Source organism: Sardina pilchardus, chromosome 19, assembly GCF_963854185.1.
Source record: "Sardina pilchardus chromosome 19, fSarPil1.1, whole genome shotgun sequence".
Classification (NCBI taxonomy): Eukaryota; Metazoa; Chordata; class Actinopteri; order Clupeiformes; family Clupeidae; genus Sardina; species Sardina pilchardus.
The window spans coordinates 3,575,934-3,603,433 of record NC_085012.1 but is presented as its reverse complement, the minus strand read 5'-3'; the positions used below and the strand labels follow the sequence as shown (position 1 = coordinate 3,603,433).

Genomic DNA, 27,500 nt, shown 5'->3' with positions numbered 1-27,500 from the left:
ATATCCCCACTCTTGCACTTTCAGTTTCACTTTGGAGTGAGGATATTACTGCGCATAGTCTAAGTGCTCCCAATGTTATTCTGCCACACACTATAGTTATTCCTTTTGCCTGCTTAGAAATGCACCACGTTTTATTTTGTCTCACCATACTTGGTCGTGTGACTACTCATATTTTTAATAGGGAAAACATGGAGGTGTTTGGTCGCTTCCAACTTCATCTCTGTTTGGATCCTAATGAATGCATTGGGCTAGCTAAATGCTATCAAAGTTGCGCCGTGCGCCAGAGCCAGTGAGTGCACGCATTGAAACGTGAGAGGTATGTATCAACTCGTGTTCCTTTAAGAAAGGCAGTTAGAAGAATGTGTGCATTAAGACATGCAGTTAGAAGAATGTGTGCATTAAGAAAGGCAGTCAGAAGAATGTGTGCATTCATGTAGAGCAAAAGTAGAAAACATAAATTTCTTTCTGACTGCCAATGTTGTTTATTGTCAGCTTGCAAACTTTAAGCGAAGTAGCAAGTAATGTTAGGAATCTGGACCAATGACTTAAAAGTTAATGCTACAGTATATCTACGCCCATCACCATGTGAGCGTCGGAAAGGTTTCTCTATTCACAAAGTGGGGAACTCTCCCATGTGCGTAAGTGCGCAACCACACGCATTTCAGCCAGTACATGTGGACAAGGTTGACAAGGTTAAACACTTGAGTTTCATTGGAGGGGGTCTTTAATATAAATAGAAGGTAAAGCATACAGTCTACTACATACAGTGTGAATGCCCTATGATGACTGCTGAGCTTCTCTACGGAGACTATGATGTTTGAGATCCTCAATACATACTGTACATCCACTCTGGTTAGTTGTTCCAAACAACAACTGTACTGTGTGCTAATGTGTATGTTGTGTTGGTGTGTATGGTGTTTTGGTGGAGTGTATGCTGTTGTGTTGGTGTGTATAGTGTTGGTGTGTAAGTGTATGGTGTTGCGTTGGTGTGTATGGTGTTTTGGTGGTTTTAGGCATGTTCATTCTGCTCGATGTTGGCCACTAAGCCCTTGGTGTCGATGCTGGCGTTGGCCCGGGTGGGGTTGTTGAAGTACAGCGTGTTGTCGAAGTTGCACTCCCCAACCACAGGGACAGTAGGCCTCTTATAGAACAGGAACACTGCCAGCCCAGCCAAGGCGACAATCACCATGACGATAGCCACAGCAATGCCAGCGTAACCATGGGGAGGGGCTTGTGTGCTTCTCACTGAAAATAGATTATGGGATGTGTTATAATCCTAGTACATTAACCTTATATTACTGCTCCCTTTAAATTGATTTCAAAATGGTTTACATTTAAAACTATTATTTGTTAATATTCATTATCCTGTATCACATTCCTACCTGGTAATGGTTGTGACTCTGTTGGTGGTATAACTAAAAGAAAATGGAGGGACACAAGGACGGACAATTACTCAGTCGAATAAACCTGTAACATCCATAAATACTGTTAATCCGTAACATCCATAAATACTGTATATCTGAAAAATATCTTGAAATGTACATGTCAATATATCATTAAATAAATACATTAATATATTTGCCATTACATACCCATGTCTATATGAATTTATATTAAACAAGTTATTCAATATACGTGATCAATGAATGACATGATTTATTTCAGGATATATTCAATTTCATGGAGAAGGACTGGATTGATAAAACACTGGATTATTCAGGTGTTGAGTAAGTAAATCAGTAAATTATACTGTAATACTGGAATTGCCTGCTCACATCCAGATGGTTGGATTATTTTGAACTCAGTGTACTGCCCATATGTTGAGTTATTTTAACTGTACTGCACAGGAGAGCTCAGATGTTGAGCTGTTCTAACTGTACTGCACAGGAGAGCTCAGATGTTGAGCTGTTCTAACTGTACTGCACAGGAGAGCTCAGATGTTGAGCTGTTTTAACTGTACTGCACAGGAGAGCTCAGATGTTGAGTTGTTTTAACTGTACTGCACAGGAGAGCTCAGATGTTGAGTTATTTTAACTGTACTGCACAGGAGAGCTCAGATGTTGAGCTGTTTTAACTGTACTGCACAGGAGAGCTCAGATGTTGAGCTGTTTTAACTGTACTGCACAGGAGAGCTCAGATGTTGAGCTGTTTTAACTGTACTGCACAGGAGAGCTCAGATGTTGAGTTACTGGTTGAAGACAGCAGCTCTCCACATGCAGCATTAGATATTATATTATATTTAGGAGCGTGGTCTACTGGTTAGGACTTCAGACTGGTAAACGAAGGGTTGCCGGTTCGATCCCCTGTTGTGGCAGGCAGCTCACTTCTCTGGGTTAGTGTGTGCTTCAGCTCACTGTGTGTCTTTCACTAATTCGCAGAGTAGCATAAATGCTATGAGACCAAATTTTCCTCTCGGGATCAAAAGAGTATATATATAGAATATATATATATATATATATATATATATACTGTATATTTAGATATATGTGTATGTATATATATATATATATATATATATACATATACAGTGGGTATAGTAAGTATTCATACCCATGCTAAAGTTGACTAAAAAGAGGAATATAAAATCATCTTTTGAGAATTGATTGTAATGCCTTAATTAAAAAAATGAGTAAAAATCAAACCGCTAAGGACACTAATTTTCTTTGTGATTGAAGAATGTATCGTAAATAGATAAATGTTCTTCCTTAAATACAGGGAGCATAAGTAATTGACCCCTATGTTAAATTCCCATAGGAGCAGGAGGATTTTTTATATGTTTTTATTTTTAAAGGCCAGCTATTTCATGGATCCAGGATATTATGCATCCTGATAAAGTTCCCTTGGCCTTTGGAATTAAAATAGCCCCACATCATCACATACCCTTGTGGGGCTATTTTAATATCCTGGATCCATGAAATAGCTGGCCTTTAAAAATAAAAACATATTAAAAATCCTCCTGCTCCTATGGGAATTTAACATAGGGGTCAATTACTTATGCTCCCTGTATTTAAGGAAGAACCTTTATCTATTTACGATACATTCTTCAATCACAAAGAAAATTAGTGTCCTTAGCGGTTTGATTTTTACTCAATTTTTGAATTAAGACATTACAAACAATTCTCAAAAGATGATTTTATATTCCTCTTTTTAGTCAACTTTAGCATGGGTATGAATACTTACTATAGCCACTGTATATATATATATATATATATATATATATATATATATGGGCGATTCTACAGAATTCGTGCAAATTGCTGTCCCGGAACCAAAAAACGAATTTAATAAGCAGTAATGTAGGAAATTCTTTGATAATAAAATAATACAAGCAAATACCACTCAAAACCCAAAGTAATATTTGATGTAGCTGCAAGCTTTATATATAAAATATCATCATTTATATGGTGCTTTCTATTGAGAGGTGGTTGTCCCGAATGCTAAGGTCTGAATTTTACCATTGAAAAATAAATATGAAATATTTTTTTTTAATTTTTTAATCATTGTTTTTAGAAGTATCTTTTTGAACACTTCTGATAATTAAAACAAAAAATATATATTTATTCGATATTTTCAGGAAAAATCATGAATAATCATGTAAAAAATGCTGTCCCGCATTTTCACGTCACTACCGAAACATTGCACAGTTTGGTCAATAATATGATACTGCTTTAAGCCACTCCCCTCCTTTTTGGACCAGGAAGTTTTGCCTGCACCTCTCTCCCTCATGGTGGCTTGGTGAGTAGATCAGGCCCACTGTTTTGAAGTAAATGTGATCGAAAGTTTGGAAATCAGTGTGTAACATTTAAGAATGTCACTACCGAACACACATTTTCAGTGCTTAATTAAGTTTTTTTGATTGTTTCTACTGGTCATTTAGGTTTTACTCATGTTTCAACAACTGAGAACTGTGCTAGCTAACTACTTACTGACTAGCATCTTAGTGGTAGGATCAAAATGAGCTTATTTTGTCACTACCGAAACTGTCACAACCGAAACATTTGTTGATATTTCGGTTGTGACGTGATTATTTCGGTAGTGACAAAATGACACTTATTTATTTATTTTGATAAATAAATAGAAACGTTCAAGTGCACAAATATTATTTTTCAGTACAAATAATTTGTCAGACATATTTCTGTAATTTTTTATGTGATTTGATTAGGACTACCATCTAAAATAAGTGGCAGAGCTAGACGTCGTTCACCTATCCACCAGCTCCTCAGCGTAATGTCAGTGCAAAGTGCTTTTATGTGGTGTTGCTTTAGGTCCTCTTTGTTCTGTATGTTTTGGCTGCATGATGCCAACCAATTTTGACTAACTAATTACTTTTTTTTACACAAAATATCGAAATGTCAAATTTGTTCGTCACTACCGAACATTTGAAGTCACGACCGAAACACATATTATTCTGGAAAAATAAAATATGTTTTGCCATCAGAAAAGATTACATAATTTTATTTAGTGAGATAAAAATTTTAACTAATGAATCCTTGAATTTGAAATTTGTATCAGTGCATATATGGCATTTACAGAGAAATATCGCTTTCAAAATGAATTTAATTTGATGGACCACCCTTATGGTTTTGTTAAAATGCTATTTCTAATCAATAGAACCATAACAATGTCTTTAAAAAATTGTAAAAAATATATTTAGAAGGTTGATGTAAAGAATAATTAAGTTTAATGTTTAAAAACTCATTTTTATAGCAAATGTTGTTGCGTTTCGGTAGTGACACATTTTGGGAGAGAAAAAAAGTTTCAAAACTGTATAAAAACACGATAGGAAATTAAAGTGTCCAATCAGTAGAATAGTGCTCCTTAGATGTACTACTATGTTTATGACTACAAAACTTGCAGGAAAAAAAACATTTTTCTCAAGAAGTTTTGAAGTGTGAATTTGCACCAATTCTGTAGAATGGCCCATATATATATATATATAGAGAGAGAGAGAGAGAGAGAGAGAGAGAGAGAGAGAGATACACAGGGTTTCCAGTTATCTTCCTTTTCCAGTTGTTGAGTTTGAGTTTGTGGAGTGTGAAGACTGACCTTTGGGCATTTTGCAGATGTAGGGCCTGTATCGGCTGCAGCTGGTCTTTTCCCACACAGATGTGTCTGAACTGATGGACACACAATCTCCATAGCTGTGGGTCCTCGAGTTCCAGTTTGTGTAGTCAACTGGTGATCTATCAATCCACATCCACTCCCCTATGAGCAAGACACACAGTTTCTTTATGAGAGAGTGTGTCAATCGGTGAGGTCAATTCGGGGTACATTTCGTGTCTCCAAGATAAACATGTCATTAATGCATATTGAGTCAGTTGAACAATAATACAAAGTACATTTTCACCAATAACAGTGCTTGAGACATGTACAGTATTTTAGACCAAATTTATTTTCAATACCAAATGTCCATACAATATGAACCACATGACTCCCTAGTATCACCCATGTTATTGACGACTGATTCATACATTCACCTTCACTAACTTGTTCCTAAGCCAAACGGTCCATGAAGAATCCTTAACTGTTATTAAATGATATGGATAGCACATCTATTTGTTGTAATATGTGAAATATCAGTGTTTGTTGTAATATGTGAAATATCAGTGTAACCTGCATTGTGTGGAACCAAGGCGGTCCAGCCCTGCACACGCCCGGACTCGAACTCGCGACACAGCGGCACCTTGGATCGGGAGTCGAGGACGCTAACAATCCAGCTAAAAGCCCAGGCTACAAGCTCTCAAGCCAGCAGCAAACACACACGCACACACACACACCAAAGTTAAAAGCCCAGGCTACTAGCTCTCATAGCAGCAACACACACACACGCACGCAGTCACACACACACACACGCACACACACACTAAAGTTAAAAGCCCAGGCTACTAGCTTTCATGCCAGCAGCGCTCATGAGGCATCGGGGAGTGAGGTTTACTAACGTTCGACAAGCACAGCTAACTAGCTAGCATCCGTTACATCAGCATTGAACGATAATGATTTTATATTATTTTATCCAACTCGATGTTCTTGTCCACTCTGTTATCTCTGTTATACAGCCTCAGAACATCCACAACGACGATTACTATGAAGCACAACAACCGCACTGACTCATCACCTCCTCTGACGGGATATTTCATAGAGGCAGTGAGGAATGATGGAATGTGATATCATACACCCTATTTGAAATTGGACCACCAGGTGGCTCGTTTAAGACACGACCACACAACAGCATATGCTCAGCGCGCAACATTTTGAATTTATCATTCTGAACGTGAAACATCAAGTCAGGGTATATGCCCCATGCGGGACATTCTATTTCTTAGGCTAGATTATATCCTCCTGAGTTACGGCCCCATAAGTATAGCTATCAGTGCGCATCGGAGGTCTTTCACAGAGTGTTGAAGAATGTTTCCTGAAACAAAGCCCGCCACAATAATGCAGCACACTGATATGGAGCACCTCCTCACCTTGAGTGTCTGAAAGCTGCATAGGCTACTTTCGCAATCCATATCTTTAGTCTACTGCCTTCTTTCATTCTTTTCGAAAAAGTGGATAGCCTATTGTGGGTGAATACTGTAGCCTAGGAAACTTTGTTAAGCTGGCTCCATACATAGCAATACTCTCCCCGTGCCTCCATTTAAACTAAGGGCAAAACGAAGGAATGGGTTGGGAGCGTTGCCTGACTGCAATACAGTTGGTCTCGAGGGGTTAGATAGCGCACGTTACTTGAATTTTAAACCAGCTCTTCTCTTACCAGTAGCCTATAGCCTATAGCCATACTTTAATAATCAGATGTTATGCTCATTTTTGTAGGCTACACCTCACCGGCAAGCACGCATGCACGCAAATGCTGGTTCTGCACATTTACAATAGGCTATTAATTGGCCAGGCTATATAATAGGCTTAGGACTGTATTTTGCCTTTGTGCAACTTTAGTTGTGCTCAATCTAAATTATTGTCAGTAAGGATAGGTCATATTACCAAATGGCAAACCTTGAAAATTATTTAGGATAGAGCCGTGTCCATTACGCACTACATTAAACAGTATTGTTTTATTTTAGTGTTTTTCGTCCACCATGGCAAACATAGTGGAAACGTTCGCTCTAAACGTATGTATTTTCAATCGGCTTTCACAATCACTGCACCGATGATCACCATGAAAACGTGCAATGTCTATACAGAACTGCTTTCACTTCCCCGAGTCACGAACGCAACATGCACAACAATATACCGATATTTAGCAAACACATGTATTTCCAGCTCTCAAAACTGATGAGGTCCAGATCTCAGTGGCCTCATAGCTGCCTACAGCCATGCCTAGTAAGCCTAATGATAGCCTAATAGTTATGACATTAATAGCCTATTAATGACCTCATGTCGGAATGGCACGTTGTTTGAAAAAAAAGTTAAATACCGCCACTGCGACCATGAAAACAGAAAATGTCAGAGTGGTCCTTTTCCATAAAGAGACATGCCTCCACTATGACAACTGGACGTCAATGTCGGAGTTGGGATATGTCGGAATGAGCGGCGGATACCAGCTGGGTTGTAAAACATTCGAAAACTCTGCAACGGCGATCTGAGATGCCGAGCGTCATGTCTCTTTTCTCCGCTTGTCACCAGCGCGGTGTCTTCGGGTTTTAGCGTGTTTTTCCGGCATGAGCCAAACCTGCATGTTATTAGGGCGGTCTTATGTTGCCCCCTTGCGGTTGTAGTTTTAATTACAAATGCTGCACCTTCGAGATTCCCGATGTGCGGCAAAGAAAGGAGCATTCTCAACCCGTACTATCTGTACTAAGTCTGTATTGGTCATGAGTGTATGTGTGTGATATGTGATTCTGTTCTCGTCATGAGTGTATGTGTGTGTGTGTGTGTGTGATATGTGAGTCTGTATTGGTCATGTCTGTGTGTGTGTGATATGTGAGTCTGTATTCGTCATGTGTGTGTGTGTGTGTGATATGTGAGTCTGTATTCGTCATGTGTGTGTGTATGTGTGTGATATGTGAGTCTGTATTCATCGTGTGTGTGTGTGTGATATGTGAGTCTGTATTCGTCGTGTGTGTGTATGTGTGTGATATGTGAGTCTGTATTGGTCATGTGTGTTTATGATATGTGAGTCTGTATTGGTCATGTGTGTGTGTGTGTGTGTGTGTGTGTGTGTGATATGTGAGTCTGTATTGGTCGTGTGTGTGTGTGTGTGTGTGTGTGTGTGTCATATGTGAGTCTGTATTGGTCGTGTGTGTGTGTGTGTGTGTGTGATATGTGAGTCTGTATTGGTCGTGTGTGTGTGTGTGTGTGTGATATGTGAGTCTGTATTGGTCATGTGTGTGTGTGTGATATGTGAGTCTGTATTCGTCGTGTGTGAGTATGTGTGTGTGTGATATGTGAGTCTGTATTGGCCATGTGTGTGTGTGTGTGATATGTGAGCCTGTATTGGTCATGTGTGTGTGTGTGATATGTGAGTCTGTATTCGTTGTGTGTGTGTGTGATATGTGAGTCTGTATTGGTCATGTGGGTGTGTGTGTGTGATATGTGAGTCTGTATTGGTCATGTGTGTGTGTGTGTGTGTGTGTGTGTGTGTGTGATATGTGAGTATGTATTGGTCATGTGTGTGTGTGTGTGTGATATGTGAGTCTGTATTGGTCATGTGTGTGTGTGTGTGATATGTGAGTCTGTATTCGTTGTGTGTGTGTGTGTGTGATATGTGAGTCTGTATTGGTCATGTGTGTGTGTGTGTGTGATATGTGAGTCTGTATTGGTCATGTGTGTATTTTTGTGTGACACACCCTCATGGGAGCGATGCAGTCCAATCCAGAAGGACTTGGTTCCATCCTGCAGCATTCCCAGCTTTTCCTGGATGAAGCTGGACTCGGTTGGATCCTCAATACTCAGAAGAGAGGCCCCTGGGACAGAGAAGCAGCTCAACATGAGGCCCCAGAGGAGCACAGAGACAAAGAGTGTTTCCATGTTGGAAATCCTCCAAGAGTACAATTAACTAGGGGAAACAGTCATACTAAACAATAGCTATCTCTCTATCTATCTACACCTGCATTTACCGTCAGCATATGGACAGAGACCTCAATCCATACAGTATATGTGCTGTTATGCATAAATTGGCTGTAAGAGAGTAAGCATATGGACAGAGAACTCAATCCAGAATATGTGCTGATATGCATACATTCTCTCTCTCTCTCTCATTCAGAATATGTGCTGATATGCATACATTCTCTCTCTCTCTCATTCAGAATATGTGCTGATATGCATAAAATGTATAATGTATACAAAAGAAAATATACAATAATGTATAAAATGTGAGTCCACTTCCATTGACCTGCACGTTTAATTTTTTTTATTGATTTATTTTTTATTTATTTTGTATTTATCCTTTATTTAACCAGGGGGGTCATATTGAGACTATAGTCTCTTTTTCAAATGTCAAACGTTGCAGGGAGAGGTACTTGGGCTGGACGCCCGGCTATTCCTCTTAGGAATACACATACACACCCACACACCCCCCACACACACACGACACACACACACCCCCCACACACACACACAACCCCCATACTGACGCCCATACGGCTATTTCTCTTGCCCCGGACACTGGCGCTACCACATCCTGTCTGCATCCCAAGAGCTGCAGGCAGAGCTGAACGTACCCATGCGGATGCACTCCACGGTGGTGTGGGCCCAGAGCTGGGCAGAGCTGGGCAGAGCTGAACGTACCCATGCGGATGCACTCCACGGTGGAGTGGGCCCAGAGCTGGGCAGAGCTGGGCAGAGCTGAACGTACCCATGCGGATGCACTCCACGGTGGAGTGGGCCCAGTTCTCCAGGGAGGCGGTGATGAAGGCGTAGCAATGTCCTCGGAACGGAATCCACGTCCGTCGCCGCTTGGGCTCAGGGCAGTTGCCAGGCAACTGGGGCGGGTCAGTAGGGGCCAGAACTGCAATGGACAACGCAGATCAGAGCTGAGCAGGAGTAGAGTCCAGTAGAGATGAGTAGAGATGAATAGAGTAGAGAAGAAATGAGTAGAACATGAGTAGAGTCCAGTAGAGATGAATAGAGTAGAGTAGAGATGAGATGAGAAGAATAGAGATGAGTAGAGTAGAAATGAGTAGAACATGAGTAGAGTCCAGTAGAGCTGAGCAGGAGTAGAGTCCAGTAGAGATGAGTAGAGATGAATAGAGTAGAGAAGAAATGAGTAGAACATGAGTAGAGTCCAGTAGAGATGAGTAGAGTAGAAATGAGTAGAGATGAGTAAGCAGAGATGAGATGAGATGAGATGAGATGAGTAGAGATGAGTAGAGTAGAGTAGAGTAGAGTAGAGATGAGATGAGTAGAGATGAGTAGAGTAGAGTAGAGTAGAGTAGAGTAGAGATGAGTTGAGATGAGTAGAGTAGAGATGAGATGAGTAGAGTAGAGATGAGTAAGTAGAGATGAGATGAGTAGAGATGAGATGAGATGAGATGAGATGAGATGAGATGAGATGAGATGAGACGAGATGAGATGAGTAGAGTAGAGTAGAGTAGAGTAGAGTAGAGTAGAGTAGAGATGAGTAAGTAGAGATGAGATGAGTAGAGATGAGATGAGATGAGATGAGTACAGTAGAGATGAGTAGAGATGAGATGAGTAGAGAAGAGTAGAGATGAATAGAGATGAGTAGAGATGAGTAAGTAGAGATGAGATGAGTAGAGTAGAGTAGTGTAGAGTAGAGATGAGTAGAGATGAGTTAAGTAGAGATGAGTAGAGTAGAGATGAGTAGAGTAGAGATGAGATGAGATGAGATGAGATGAGATGAGATGAGATGAGATGAGATGAGATGAGTAGAGATGAGTAGAGTAGAGATGAGTAGAGTAGAGATGAGTAAGTAGAGATGAGATGAGTAGAGTAGAGTAGTGAAGAGTAGAGATGAGTAGAGATGAGATGAGTAGAGATGAGATGAGTAGAGTAGAGATGAGTAGAGATGAGTAGAGAAGAGATGAGATGAGATGAGATGAGATGAGATGAGATGAGATGAGATGATAGATACTTTATTGATCCCCAAGGGGAAATTCAAGAGACGAGTAGAGATGAGATGAGTAGAGTAGAGATGAGTAGAGTAGAGTGGGTGTTTTCACCTGGAGTCAGTTCATACTCAGGTGTGGATGTGTATGTGAGGTCAGGTGTGTGTGTGTGTGGTGTCAGGTGTATGTGTGTATGTGTGAGTGTGAGGTAAGGTGTGTGTGTGTGTGTGTGTGTGTGTGTGTGTGAAAGAGGAGGTCAGGTGTGTGTGTGTGTGTGGGCTCACCTGGGGAGCGTTTGCAGAGGGAATAGTAGGTGTTGCTGCAGGTGGTGGTCTTCCAGCTGCCATCTGTGTCGATGTACACACATGCCTGATTGACTTTGGGCTCCTCCGGGCCCCACCTACTGTAGCGCAGCAGCCAATTATCCACCCAGCGGTACTGGCCATTCGTCTGTCAGCCAATCACAACCAGGCAAGTGCCAGAGACGACAAATCAGAGAAAGACCGGGTCAGAGCACTACTTAGAGTCTTCTACCACCATTATCTTCACACTAGAACAGTAGAGCACTACAGCATTATCTTCAGATGAGGAACACTAGAACACTACAGCATTATCTTCACAAGGAACACTAGAACACTACAGCATTATCTTCACGAGGAACACTAGAACACTACAGCATTATCTTCACACGAGAAACACTAGAACACTACAACATTATCTTCACACGAGGAACACTAGAACACTACAGCATTATCTTCACACAAGGAACACTAGAACACTACAGCATTATCTTCACACAAGGAACACTAGAACACTAGAACACTACAGCATTATCTTCACACGAGAAACACTAGAGCACTACAACATTATCTTCACACAAGGAACACTAGAACACTACAGCATTATCTTCACATGAGGAACACTAGAACACTACAACATTATCTTCATATGAGGAACACTAGAACACTACAGCATTATCTTCACATGAGGAACATTAGAACACTAGAACACTACAACATTATCTTCACATGAGGAACACTAGAAGACTAGAACACTACAGCATTATCTTCACGAGGAACACTAGAACACTACAGCATTATCTTCACGAGGAACACTAGAACACTACAGCATTATCTTCAGATGAGGAACACTAGAACACTACAGCATTATCTTCAGATGAGGAACACTAGAACACTAGAACACTACAGCATTATCTTCACACGAGAAACACTAGAACACTACAACATTATCTTCACACGAGGAACACTAGAACACTACAGCATTATCTTCACACGTGGAGCACTAGAACACTAGAACACTACAGCATTATCTTCACACGAGAAACACTAGAACACTACAACATTATCTTCACATGAGGAACACTAGAACACTACAGCATTATCTTCACACGAGGAGCACTAGAAAACTAGAACAACACAGCATTATCTTCACGAGGAACACTAGAACTCTACAGCATTATCTTCACATGAGGAACACTAGAACACTACAGCATTATCTTCACACTAGAACACTACAGAATTATCTTCACATGAGGAACACTAGAACACTACAGCATTATCTTCACATGAGGAACACTAAAACACTAGAGCATTATCTTCACACGAGGAACACTAGAATACAACAGAATTATCTTCACACGAGGAACACTAGAACACTACAACATTATCTTCACATGAGGAACACTAAAACACTACAACATTATCTTCACACTAGAATACTAGAACACTACAGCATTATCTTCACATGAGGAACACTAGAACACTACAGCATTATCTTCACACGAGGAACACTAGAACACTACAGCATTATCTTCACAAGAGGAACACTAGAACACTACAGCATTATCTTCACACGAGAAACACTAGAACACTAGAAGACTACAACATTATCTTCACACGAGGAACACTAGAACACTAGAAGACTACAACATTATCTTCACACGAGGAACACTAGAGCACTACAACATTATCTTCACACGAGGAACACTAGAGCACTACAGCATTATCTTCACACGAGGAACACTAGAACACTACAGCATTATCTTCACACGAGGAACACTAGAACACTACAGCATTATCTTCACATGAGGAACGCTAGAACACTACAACATTATCTTCACACGAGGAACACTAGAATACTACAGCATTATCTTCACACTAGAACACTAGAACACTACAGCACTATCTTCACATGAGGAACGCTAGAATAATACAGCATTATCTTCACAAGAGGAACACTAGAACACTACAGCATTATCTTCACACTAGGAACACTTGTTTGTCTGTGTGAGTGTGTGTGTGTGTGTGTGTGTGTCTGTGTGAGTGTGTGTGTGTGTGTGTGTGTGTGTGTGTGTGTGAGTACCAGGTTGCTGTTGAGTCCTATCCACACGGGCTCCTTGAGTGTGTGTGTCCTCAGGATGGTGCTGGCCTGGCTGTGTGTGTGTGTGTGTGTGTGTGTGAGTACCAGGTTGCTGTTGAGTCCTATCCACACGGGCTCCTTGAGTGTGTGTGTCCTCAGGATGGTGCTGGCCTGGCTGTGTGTGTGTGTGTGTGTGTGTGTGTGTGTGTGTGTGAGTACCAGGTTGCTGTTGAGTCCTATCCACACGGGCTCCTTGAGTGTGTGTGTCCTCAGGATGGTGCTGGCCTGGCTGACGGAGTCCAGGATGGAGGCCAGATCTGCGTCGTCTGCCTTGCACTGTCTCCGCGCCTCGTCCCAGCTCATGCGCTCCGTCTGCACCTGATAAATAAGAATGATAATATATATCATACATCATACAGTAAATCATATAGGTCTGCGCCTCGTCCCAGCTCATGCGCTCCGTCTGCACCTGATAAATAAGAATGATAATATACTGTATATCATACATCATACAGTAAATCATATAGGTCTGCGCCTCGTCCCAGCTCATGCGCTCCGTCTGCACCTGAGCACAGCACAGCACAGCACATAAATAAGAATGATAATATATATCATATATCATACAGTAAATCATATAGGTCTGCACCTGAGCACAGCACAGCACAGCACATAAATAAGAATGATAATATATATCATATATCATACAGTAAATCATATAGGTCTGCACCTGGGCACAGCACAGCACAGCACATAAATAAGAATGATAATATATATCATATATCATACAGTAAATCATATAGGTCTGCACCTGAGCACAGCACAGCACAGCATTTTATAGAAACCATCATAGCAATAATTCATATAATAATAATAATAATAATAATAACGTCTGCACCTGAGCACAGCACAGCACATCATTCCATAGAAACCATCATAGCAATAATTCATATAATAACAATAATAATAATATTAGTATACCATCTAATAATGTTATTTATGCTAATAAGGCACCATTATTGAATATAAATAAGAATAATCATATATATCATACATCATACAGTATTTTTAATATAAATAAGAATGATAATATATATATATATATATCATATATCATACAGTAAATCATATAGGTCTGCACAATTATTTAACATAAATAGGAAAAAATATTATAAATAATAATAACATATAGAATATATAAGCTATAATATAACTCTGCACCTTATACGAGTTGTTCCCCAAGGTTAGTTAATAATAATGTATAGAATATATACACTATAATATTAGTCTGCACCTTATACGAGTCGTTCCCCAGGGTTAGTTATAATAATGTATAGAAAATATAATCTATAACACAAGTCTGCACCTTATACAAGTCGTTCCCCAGGGTTAGTTAATAATAATGTATAGAATATATAATCTATAAATCAGCACTTTATACAAGTCGTTTATGGAATGCTTTTTGTGACAAAATGAAATAAATAAATAAAAGTTTAAATGAATAAATTAAAGTTTAAATTAATAAATAAAAGATTAAATAAATAAATAAAAGTTTAAATGAATAAATAAAATGTGAACTAAATAAATAAAAGATTAAATGTAAAAAAGACATTTATTTATTATTAATCTTATTTAAACAGACTTTATACATTGCCATTTATATTGCCATTTACGTTTACATTCCAATGTTGAAATGCGCCAGGAAATAAATAAATATGTCAGACACCCATCAAGGAGGGACCAAGCCGGAACCTAGCCGCTGATAGGTTGCTGCCTGGAGAAAAAAAAAATCTAACTTCTACTGTTGCTACTAGTTTCTTTTACTTTATGAGAAGGATTTGCCAATGGAACGAAATGGCCCTAATTAAGCAATAAGAAAATATCTATATGAATATATATTGTGTAGTATTTTATTGCTTGTGTGTGATGATGCCAATGAAACACTCTCTCGGGCACGGAATAAATGATTTATTTTCGCCCGGGACCTAGCTAGCTAGCTAGCTAACGTTAGCACTGTCAATGGAAATGTAATGGGAACTGCTAGGTGTTCGCTAGCTAGATAGGACTTTGGTTAAACCTCTATTGTTGTAAACATACGTTTAGCAACTGTGTGGTAGTCTACTAGTTCTAGCAAAAATATGTTAGGATAGTTTATCAAAATGGGTTCGTAACTTACATCATTGAATTTATTTAGGGCTAATGGATAGTAATGGATGGTCACATCAAAGATGGTCTAGTTACTACTTTATAAACCGTCTCTGGTCATATTAATCCTGGATGTTTAGAAGGGTTAGCACTCTACCAATAAGATTGGTTATTGAGGCCGATGGCCACCGGCCGATTCGACATGTCAACTCGGCTAAAATGACGTGAATGCCGCCGAGCCGACGGCTCCTCCGACTGATGGTGGCATGGGACAGCAACACTTGAGTCACCGACCGACCTCGCCCGGCTGTCCAACTACTGTAGCTCTACAGCAGTCGTTTGCCATGAAGTTAGCTTTTAACAGGCTATCGTTTGTGCCTACTAAATGTGCACATATTCATGAGTTTCATTTGGTCCCTTTCCACAGGTGTATTAATCAAGCACCGTGATGTCTGCATTGATAATCATGGTGCTAGATTTTATACACCTGTGGAAAGGGACCAAATGAAACTATCAACCCTACTAAATAACAATATTTCACGCCTGATAGCTTCCTAAAAGTATACATTTAGAATTAAATCCTTGTTGTGTGACTTGTAGCCTATGTTTCATGAGTTATGACAATTGATAAGTCTGACTCTGAGCTGTCCAGTTTGGTTCACATGAGGCCAATCCGCAGCAACCAATCAGCGGCTAGGTCCCACCTTGATGGGTTACTGACGTATTTATTTACTTCTTGGCGCATTGCAACATTGGAATGTCAATGTAAATGTCAATGTACTGTATATAGGCTATGCTTTTTACATCTAATCTTTTATTTATTTATTTCACATTTTATTTATTTATTTCATTTTGTCACAAAAAACATTCCATAGTCGTTCCCCAGGGTTAGTTAATAATAATGTATAGAATATATAATCTAAAACACAAGTCTGCACCTTATACGAGTCGTTCCCCAGGGTTAGTTAATAATAATGTATAGAATATATAATCTAGAACACAAGTCTGCACCTTATACGAGTCGTTCCCCAGGCGGAAGTAGTTGTGCGGCGCCGCCGTCGTTACGGGAGGAGCAATCTTAGAGTCTAAAACACACACAACACACACCACATAAACACACCACATAAACACATACACACACACACCACATAAACACACACACAACACACACACAACACACACCACATAAACACACACACACACAACACACACAAACACACACACCACATAAACACACACACAACACACACCACATAAACACACACACACAACACACACCACAAACACACAAACAACACACACCACATAAACACACACACACACACACACACACACACACACACACACACACACACACACACACACACACACACACACACACACACACACACACATACACACATACAACACACACACACACAACACACACCACATAAACACACACACACACACAACACACACACACACACACACACACACACACACACACACCACATACAACACACACACACAACACACACCACATAAACACAACACACACACACACACACACACACACACACACACACACACACACACACACACACACACACACACACATAAACACACACACAACACACACCACATAAACACACACACACACACACCACATAAACACACACAAACACACACACAACACACACCACAAAAACACACATACAACACACACCACATAAACACACACACACACACACACACACCACATAAACACACACACACAACACATAAACACACACATACTTTCCTGACAGGGGATGCTTTAGGGGAGTATGGCATCATCCCCATATCCAATGCTCCCCTAATTTGTAGACACACACACACACACACACGCACATACCCAGATTTCTTTTGCAGACGAAGCCTCGTGAAGCATGGCAGTCCTCAACCTTCCACACCCCCACCACTGAGGGTGGACTCATCACCATGACAACACAGTCAAACTCCTGCATGAGAGGAAACACAAGAAAGTTGATGTTACTATGGTTACGGCTACAGTCCCAGGAGAGATCTACACCAGCGTTCCAGACCAGGGTTCCCTACATAGAGATCTACTGTACACCAGCGTTCTACACCAGGGTTCCACACATAGAGATCTACTGTACACCAGCGTTCTACACCAGCGTTCTACACCAGCGTTCCACACTAGGGTTTCCCACATAGAGATCTACTGTACACCAGCGTTCTACACCAGCGTTCCACACTAGGGTTTCCCACATAGAGATCTACTGTACACCAGCGTTCCACACCAGCGTTCCACACCAGCGTTCTACACCAGCATTCCACACTAGGGTTTCCCACATAGAGATCTACTGTACACCAGCGTTCTACACTAGGGTTCCACACATAGAGATCTACTGTACACCAGTGTTCTACACCAGCGTTCTACACCAGCGTTCCACACTAGGGTTTCCCACATAGAGATCTACTGTACACCAGTGTTCTACACCAGCGTTCTACACCAGCGTTCCACACATAGAGATCTACTGTACACCAGCGTTCTACACCAGCGTTCTGGGTCATTCCACGTCAAATCAACCAGAGCACACGCACTTGCGTCTCAAAAAAATCTGAAAAAAATACCATGTGCACCTTTGTTACCCAGGAGCCACTCTGTGAAATGGTTTTGTGCTAAGATCAATCCTTTTCAAGTAACAGCCAGTTTTATGGGGGGAGGGGGGTGTCAAATTTGTTCTGCCTCTTTTTTTGTCAAAGTTCACAAGCTCATTGCTCAAGAACTAGAATTTGTAGGAGGCTCAAATTTTGCAGGCTGGTGCATAAATAGGAATAGTATGCAGTAAAATCACCACGAGTAGTCTGGATGATCCTGCTTGGTCATAGTAGTCCCTCAAAGTTGATCAAAATTTTATTGGAGTTCTTGGCTGGGCTCTGTTTAGGCCTTCAGAAGACACATTTTTACTCAACATAGGCTCTTGGGGTTTTTTTCTTATAGAGATGAGTAGAAACACTCTCCGAAAAAGCAATGAAGAGAAAATAAATTCCATCAGGGACTGAACAGCAGACCTCACAAGTTTGAAACATAAACTTGGATCTCATATTCAGAGCACCCTTATACCTTGTGGTATACAAAGATTTTTTTTTTTACATTCTATAATCTGCATTACGTCTTCTTTTTAAAAACACCAATTTGACTTGTCTTATGCAAATCTTTCTTTTTCATCTCCCACCCTGAACAAGGGCAAAATGCACCAGCAGTGCCATAATGACATACATGGGAGAGGTTCTCACGCTCAGCAGTTATTCACAACACTGCTGTATCTCTAACAGAAGATAAACATGAACACACACACACACACACACACACACACACACACACACACACACAGGATGAGCATGTGTACTCACTTCATCTCCCATCATGCTTCCAGGGTAGGACACTGGGTGACCTTTGGCCCAGTTTGTGAAGGTCACGCCCTTTCCATCCGTCCACAGGAAGCGCATCTCCCAGTTGACGTCGTTCAGGCCGATCCACATGTCCCCGCTCGCACTCAGCATGCGCGTCGTCAGGAACGCTGGCAGGATCAACAGGAACCATCAGGGATCATTACAGGAACCATCAGGGATCAACAGGAACCATTAGGGATCAACCATCATGGATCAACAGGAACCATCAGGGATCATTACAGGAACCATCAGGGATCAACCATCAGGGATCAACAGGAACCATTAGGGATCATTACAGGAACCATCAGGGATCATTACAGGAACCATCAGGGATCATCAGGGATCAACAGGAACCATCAGGGATCATTACAGGAACCATCAGGGAGGAACCGTCAGGGATCAACAGGAACCATCAGGGATCATTACAGGAACCATCAGGGATCAACAGGGATCAACAGGAATCATATGGAATCAGTGTGACGGTTGGTACAGTACTGTACATTACTCTATCTGTTCTAGGCTATGTGTGTGTGTGTGCGTGTGTTTGTTGAACCACCTCTCCTTGCTCACCACCTCACCTTGCTTGTGTGTATGTATGTACTGTACGTGTGTGTGTGTGTGTGTGTGTGTGTGAACACCTCACCCTGCTCTTGGTGGTTGACGATGGACAGAAGGTTCCCTCCCTGTTTGATGCAGAAGTCACGAGCTTCATGCCATGACTTCTTATTGTCCTGGCCTACGAATATATAACACTGAACACACACACACACACACACACACACACACACACACACACACACACACACACACACACGTACAGATACACTAGTTGGTGAGTGACAATCAAAAAATCAAAAGACTGATATGTCAGCGTTGTCCGTGTGTGTGTGTGTGTGTGTATGTGTGTGTGTATATGTGTGTGTGTGTGTGTGTGTGTGTGTGTGGGGCGGGGGTGCATGTGCATACATGTGTGTGTGTGTGTGTGTGTGTGTGTGTTCACCTTTCCCTGGAAAGCGGTCCACTCTGGGGCGCAGCCCCCCTGTGGGACAGTAGTGGGCGCCAGAGTGCTGTTCACAAAACTGCTGCTGCGCTTACAGAGCGAGGGGAGGGGAACCCCACAGTTAATGTCATTCCAGTAGCCTGCAACACACACACACACACACACACACACACACACACACACACACACACACACACATTACAGATGGAGGGGAGTGGAACTCCACAGTTAATGTCATTCCAGTTCCCTGCAACACACACATACATACACATACAGCCATCCACATAAAGAAACACTCTTAAGACACACACACACACACTCCCTCAAATAAAGAAACACACACACACACACACTCACACACTCCTTCAAATTTAGAAACACACTCACGCACACTCTCTCACACATACAGTAGGCGTTACATTGTGATGGCCGTTTCCTTCACGCGTTGCCTGATTCACGCTCTGCGTGAAATGTATTACAACTGTATTACAACTTACCGCCACGAGGTGGCAGTACAGTCCGCTGTAGCATTGCTGCGCCCAGAGTTCTACTCATTCAATAGGCGGCCCGGAAGCAACCTCTAAGTGGCCCAGCCCATATAGTTTTGACTGAAATGTAAGCTAGAGAAAAAATATTTTGCGATCGCTCGGAAATGCCTACAGAAATCCCTAGTAGCCTAGTCACCTACAGACTGCAACACTACAACTCATTTATTGTTTAGTTTGTTCGGGTGTTTGTAAATTCAGTCTGGCACTCTGAAAATGTTTGCACGGCTCTGCACTTCGAAAAAGACGAGCATGAACTAACAAACTGTTTGTCATAGTTCAAAATTGCCATTACTGTAACACAAGCAGTAGAGTTGAGGATGATTTGCACTAGGCCTATGCAAACAAGTTTTATTGAATTAGGCTACTTACTGCGTCTCTATAATATTTCCGTAATCTGACGTATTTCCTCATGAATGTAATTCTGTAATTTCTCTTCGTAAAATGTATCTATCTATCTATCTACTGTATCTATCTATCTATCTATCTATCTATCTATCTATCTACTGTATCTATCTATCTATCTATCTGTATAACGTTCGATTTCACTTGCGCAGACGTGCACACATTCAATCAGCGCTCACATGACTAAATTAACCCAATCAGCGCTCACATGACTAAATTAACCCAATCAGCGCTCACATTACTAAATTAACCCAATTGCAGACCTCCTTATTTGACCACACACAATTAAGAAATATTTCCTCATTTGGAAAACGTTTAGTTTCCTTTCCTTTCAGCTAGATCGAGTCAACCATTCACTCGTTCCACAACTGAGGAGCTCTAGGGAGAGTGGCCGATTCCAGCTGGCTTTTATTGTCATTTTTTTTATTTGTTTTATTTGTCATTTTATCTTCCTTATAATCCCCCACCCCCCAAGAGCAGTTTCACACATCATTAGCAGTCTTTTGTATAGACTATGTAGAGTGTGCGTCTGCAACAGTGAGCCTACTACTCCTTTTCGGCTTTCGGAAACAGCAGCGTCATTTTCGCCGGGGACCGGGTAGCCTACATGTCTCCACCACTTTTTATGATGAATGATTTTGTCCCTGCCACTTTTAAAATGTTTATCAATTCATCACAAAAGTTGGTACCCACTGCCCAGGGCTACAGATAAACCTATTGTGATCGACAATGGCAACGCATAATGAACCGATATAGCCGTAACAATGTGTTGTCCTACGTCCTTCGTTTCGTTTCATAACCCCTCTATGGTCAGACAATGTTTGTCTGGTAAACTTTGTTGATGTCAGGAGGGCTGTTTAATAGTCAAAAGGTATCTTTGTGCCATAACGTTAATGCGGATTTCAAATACTGATATCCCAAGCCAATAGTTTAGTGGTGGTTTCCAACGCCGTTTGGAAAACAAGACAAGACATGTGTGGCTTTCAACTTGTATTGATTGAAAATAGGCGATGTTACGATTTTCAATACCTGTCAATATTCAATACACTGTAATGCAGTGCATAGTATAATAAAACATAAACGGATTAATATAATTATACCCAGCACTTTTCTAACCACACTCAAGTTTATCGTTACTATGCCCGGCACTAATAAAAACAAACTGACGCCCTTGAGCATGAGAGCGCATGAACCATATCGTTTCTCCTGTATTTCATTTGACAAATTTTACAACAGCTTAGGGTAGGCTACATTTCAAATAGCCTTCTTTCTCTTTATCGCCATGGCGGTACGCATTTAGAATAAAGAATAATGTTTGTGAATCCCTTTGTTTTGTTGCCAGCATAAATGCTTTTAAATGAAAGTTTGACTCGGGTAGGCCTACATCCACATATACAAACCACAAACTGGGATGGTTCTAGGGGTAACAAGCACTGCCTCAAAACGTGAAGAGCTTCGTGGTTGCCACGCTGAAGCGACACTAGCATTTCCTGGATTTTGTTACTAGCAGCCTGTCCTCTGCCAAATACAATTGTAGCCTATTTTAAGACCGTTTTACAAAAAAACTTTTACAAAAAAATGTCCGCCACTCCGAGTAATGAATGTATGTCCTGCACTGAGGCTCCGAGAAAAAGAAGACTATGCAAACATGTTATGTGCAAATCTAACTACTGAGATGCATCCCCTATAATCATTATAGGTCAAAAAAGACAAGTAGCCTAGAACACACAAACAACCATAGGATTCATGAGGTCATATCCTTTTCAAATAAATTAAGTCACCGTTAATGCTTCCACGGGGCAAACATGTGTTTCTTAGCATCTTGAAACTTTCTTCTGAGAACTGAAAGTCCGATCAAACTTCATTCAAAGGCAGTCCATAGTTCAAATGAAATTGTTTTCTAACGAAAAAGTCCTAACTTTCATAATAGGCCCAAATAATAGAATATTTAAATAGGCAAGATGTGTGTGGTCATTGTGGTCATTGCAGCTTCACTTGGGAAAAATAAATAAAATACACGTGATTCACGTGTGAGGTCTCCTGAGAATCTGACGTGAAACCGGACAATTTAAAGCAATGCCCACTGTACACAAACACACACACACACACACACACACACACACACACACACACACACACACACACACACACACACACACACACACACACACACACACACACACACACACACACACACACACACACACACCATTCTTGTACATGGAGACGCAATTCTCATCGTTGTTGGCAAAGTTGGGCTCGTTCCTGTCCCAGGCTGTATACACCACTGGAGAGTCGTCCTCCCAGCTGCAAATGCACACACACACACACACACACACACACACACACACACACACACACACACACACACAGAAGACAGCATAAACACACACAATCCAATGCACTGTTTGTATATGATCTAGTGAGAGGGGATCATGGTTATTTGGGCATCTGTGGGACCTGAAGGATTTGTCCTGGTTGACCAGCATCCCATGTGTGTGTGTGTTGTGAGATGGTGTGTGTGTGTGTGTGTGTGTGTGTGTGTGTGTGTGTGTGTGTTGTGAAGTGGTGTGTGTGTGTTGTGAGGTGGTGTGCGTGAGTGTGTTGTGTGGTGCAGTGTGTGTTGTGAGGTGGTGTGTGTGTGTGTGTGTGTGTGTGTGTGTGTTGTGAGGTGGTGTGTGTGTGTGTGTGTGTGTTGTGAGGTGGTGTGTGTGAGTATGCTGTGAGGTGGTGTGTGTTGTGAGGTAGTGTGTGTGTGTGTGTTGTGAGGTGGTGGTGGTGTGGGTGTGTGTGTGAGTGTGTGTGTGTGTGTGTGTGTGTGTGTGTGGCTGGTAGGACCTGAAGGATTTGTCCAGGTTGACCGTCATCCCGATGTAGTACTGGTCCACTGACCCCCGTGAGATCTACAACAGGAACACAGAACCAGTCAGCAGGTGAACGGCATTACTGTGTGTGTGTGTGTGTGTGTGTGTGTGTGTGTGTGCCTGATCTAGTACAGGAACGCAGAACCAGTCAGCAGGTGAACAGCATTACTGTGTGTGTGTGTGTGTGTGTGTGTGTGTGTGTGTGTGTGTGTGTGTTAGTGTACCTGATCTAGAACAGGAACGCAGAACCAGTCAACAGGTTTTTGTGTGTGTGTGTGCACGCGTGTGTTAGTGTACCTGTCTCATGAGGAATCTTCTCTCTGTGTGTCCAGTGATGACGGCCAGGTTGCCATGGTTACTCTTACAGTAGGCCTGGGCCTCGTCCCTGCCTAGCTTCTCCTGATTAATGTAGTACTGAGAGCCGTTCTTATCCAGCCAGCCATCTGCCGTCATGTTGTACTCCGCTACACACACACACACACACACACACACACACACAGATTAATGTAGTACTGAGAGCCGTTCTTATCCAGCCAGCCGTCAGCCGTCATGTTGTACTCGGCTACACACACACACACACACACACACACACACACACACACACACACACAGATTAATGTAGTACTGGGAGCCGTTCTTATCCAGCCAGCCGTCAGCAGTCATGTTGTACTCCGCTACACACACACACACACACACACACACACACACACACACACACACACACACACACACACACACACACACACACACACACACACACACACATTAATGTAGTACTGGGAGCCGTTCTTATCCAGCCAGCCGTCAGCCGTCAAGTTATACTCGGCTACACACACACACACACACACACACACACACACACACACACACACACACACACACATACACACACACACACACACATACCTACATATACTGTATTCACATACTATATATAAGTAGTTACCTGGTTCCATTGCAGTGGGAGCTGGTTTCGGAACTTGTCCTAAAAGACACACACACACACACACACACACACACACACACACACACACACACAGACACACACACACACACACAGAGAAGAAGAGTGAGCACTAATGTAAGCAGTAGTTCTACTTCACTTTAAAGAAAGACATAATGGTAAGTATATTTTGGAAGAGGAACGGTGAATAATTTCCCCTCTCTGTTCCACAAGATCTATCCAAACACACAGGGCAAGATGTACGTAGATTAGCGAATGTAATGTTATTTCAGACAGGAAACTCTCAGAATTAGTTAATAAGATTGTTATTAGTGTACAAGGTAGTATGCTTGGTCATGGCGCCCTAGATCTGCTCCAGATGCTGCTGCAAAGTTAAAGCCGCAAAGCTGCAAAACTGAAGCTGCATAAAATACAAGTAACACTGTAAATTGCTGCCACAATAAATAAGCAAATAAGCGGCGTCATAGCACAAGAGCTACAGTAGGTGAATCTGGCAGCGGAGACCGCAGTGAATTTAAACTAGCACAGGTGTATAGGAGCAAAGGTGATTGGTTAGGTTGCGTTGTCACTAATTAAGGGTGTCACTCCGATTTTCCTGTATGAACTTGGTCATTTGCGCCAAGGCCAACACACAGAAAGCACACGCTATGATACTTAAGTTTACGTCCTCTTTACCAATCCTGAAATTCGTTGGGTAATCTGTGCCGTTCTCCGCCCCCTAACGCAATTAGCGAAGGACAACAACTGAACAACACTTCAATCAGAAGCGCAGTTGAATGAAGTTAACTGATGACAATATTAAAAGGAATCCAACGTTTAGCGAATATGAATAATACAATGCATAATGTCAACAAGCAGGAAGATAATGAAGAGCAGTAGTTCTACTCAAACTAGGCTTACTTGTGCACGTAGGCTATGGAAGATTTATCAAATCTAACAAGTAGGAAAGTTTAAGCGGATGGCGTGAAAGTGAAAGTAGACGTTCGAAAGGCCAACGAAAGTTAAGGTTGCTTTTGATGTAGTACAAAGACGCAAAACTGGTGGTCTAATTAGCGATTGTGTTGCCTTTGAATGATTCTCTTATAGATGTATTTAACAGCAAACCGCATTTAACACCTGCTTTTACAAGGCGGAAATATTTAGGCACAAAATAAACGTGCGCTTTCACAGGCAGTTTTAGTACATACAGGGGAAACATAATTAGGCGCATTTTACGCTTTTCCTCCCATCTTTTTACACGAACCTCCAACTATCATCTGACACTCCCATAAATCCATATGCATGAGACAGAAAAGCGCAATTTGCCATTCTCAGCTCCCGCGACAGGCAGTCTGCGCCTTCACCTCATTGCGGCCTGTTAGTACATACCTGGCCATCTTTCTAATACGCACGTTGCGAAACAAATACACCTGAAGTGGGTGCAAAAGTGTTAGTACATGAACCCCTCAGTATTAGCACAGGCTAGATATACTTAACCCTTCATATAAATATTGAGTATAAGCCATGTATACTTACATGTTAAATCAATGAAATATATTTCTAATCAGTATACAAAAGTAAACTATATGTAATTAGATATACAGTATATACATATACTTACTTATTTTTACTTCCAAAGAAGTATACCATCTGTATACTTCCATAAACGTCTTTCTAGTAAGAGGTGGCGCATTCAGATTAGCCTTTACGTATCAGCCAGATGTAGTCTTTGCGTGTGTGTGTGTGTGTGTGTGTGTGTGTGTATGCGTGTATTACCTCTGCGTATCTGACAGATCCAGTCATTATACTGCTCACAGTCCCTGTCGTTCCAGGAGTGGCTGTAGTAGAAGCTGGTTTCTGTGCAGTGCTCGTTGTCATTGTAGTTGTTGGGTTCACCATAACCCCAGTTCTCATAATCTGACTGAACACACACACACACACACACACACACACACACTCATGCACATATATCATATACACCACTATACTAGACTAACACACTCTGTTTAACACACTCGGAGACTAAGACACTCAGACTAACACTCAGATTAACACACTCCATATAACACACTCAGATTATCACACGCGGAGACTAACACAGTCAGATTAACACACTCAGATTAACACACTCGGACACTAACACACTGAGAAGTGGCTGGTACACATATGACTCACCGGGGACTCATCACTCCACACAAATCCACCTGTTGTTTCCATTTTGAATCCGATCCAAGCTGGAGAGTCGTGATAATACCTGAGACAGGTGCAGAGAGAGGAGGAGAGAAACATGGACGGGGGGGTGAGGGGGGGTCATTGGAGTGCACTTATAAGCAGCTGAATAATAAGAAAAGAAAGAGGGAGGTAATTACTAGGAGAGAGGAAGTATACTATTAGAAGAGAGATAGAGAGGAAGTATACTATTAGAAGAGAGAGAGAGAGGAAGTATACTAATAGAAAGAGAGAGAGAGATAGAGAAGGTATACTATTAGAAGAGAGAGAGAAGGTATACTAATAGAAAAGAGAGAGAGGAGGTATACTATTAGAAGAGAGAGAGGAGAGAAGGTATACTATTAGAAGAGAGAGAGAGAAGAGGAGTTATGCTATTAGAAGGCTCGTGGGGGGTACTAACGGTAAAGCGTCGACCTGATCCTCAGAGTGCAGACTGATGAGATCTCCTCCAATGTCCTTACAGAACTTTTGGGCCTGGAACCAAGTCTTCTTGTCATCACTGCTCTTCTTAAATACCTACACACACACACACAGACACACACACAC

The 27,500-nt window shown here is 41.5% G+C and overlaps 1 protein-coding gene across 2 annotated transcripts in view; it reads right to left on the bottom strand.

The window, feature by feature from the left end:
• Positions 1–27,500, bottom strand: part of mrc1a (mannose receptor, C type 1a) — a 56,399-nt gene that overhangs the window by 196 nt on the left and 28,703 nt on the right. For both annotated transcript variants that reach the window (XM_062521463.1, XM_062521464.1), the window contains 19 exons: positions 27,355–27,470; positions 26,901–26,979; positions 26,502–26,646; positions 24,729–24,767; positions 24,080–24,246; positions 23,757–23,821; positions 23,128–23,225; positions 19,969–20,108; positions 19,612–19,720; positions 18,930–19,096; positions 17,404–17,509; positions 16,539–16,612; positions 13,605–13,763; positions 11,291–11,456; positions 9,794–9,946; positions 8,787–8,903; positions 5,047–5,205; positions 1,383–1,415; positions 1–1,245 (listed from right to left, as the gene is read on the bottom strand). The exon at positions 1–1,245 is cut by the window's left edge and continues 196 nt beyond it. In XM_062521463.1, coding sequence (XP_062377447.1) covers positions 1,010–1,245; positions 1,383–1,415; positions 5,047–5,205; positions 8,787–8,903; positions 9,794–9,946; positions 11,291–11,456; positions 13,605–13,763; positions 16,539–16,612; positions 17,404–17,509; positions 18,930–19,096; positions 19,612–19,720; positions 19,969–20,108; positions 23,128–23,225; positions 23,757–23,821; positions 24,080–24,246; positions 24,729–24,767; positions 26,502–26,646; positions 26,901–26,979; positions 27,355–27,470 — 2,328 coding nt within the window. In that variant the 3' untranslated portion in view covers positions 1–1,009. The remainder of the gene's footprint in view (positions 1,246–1,382; positions 1,416–5,046; positions 5,206–8,786; positions 8,904–9,793; positions 9,947–11,290; positions 11,457–13,604; positions 13,764–16,538; positions 16,613–17,403; positions 17,510–18,929; positions 19,097–19,611; positions 19,721–19,968; positions 20,109–23,127; positions 23,226–23,756; positions 23,822–24,079; positions 24,247–24,728; positions 24,768–26,501; positions 26,647–26,900; positions 26,980–27,354; positions 27,471–27,500) is intronic.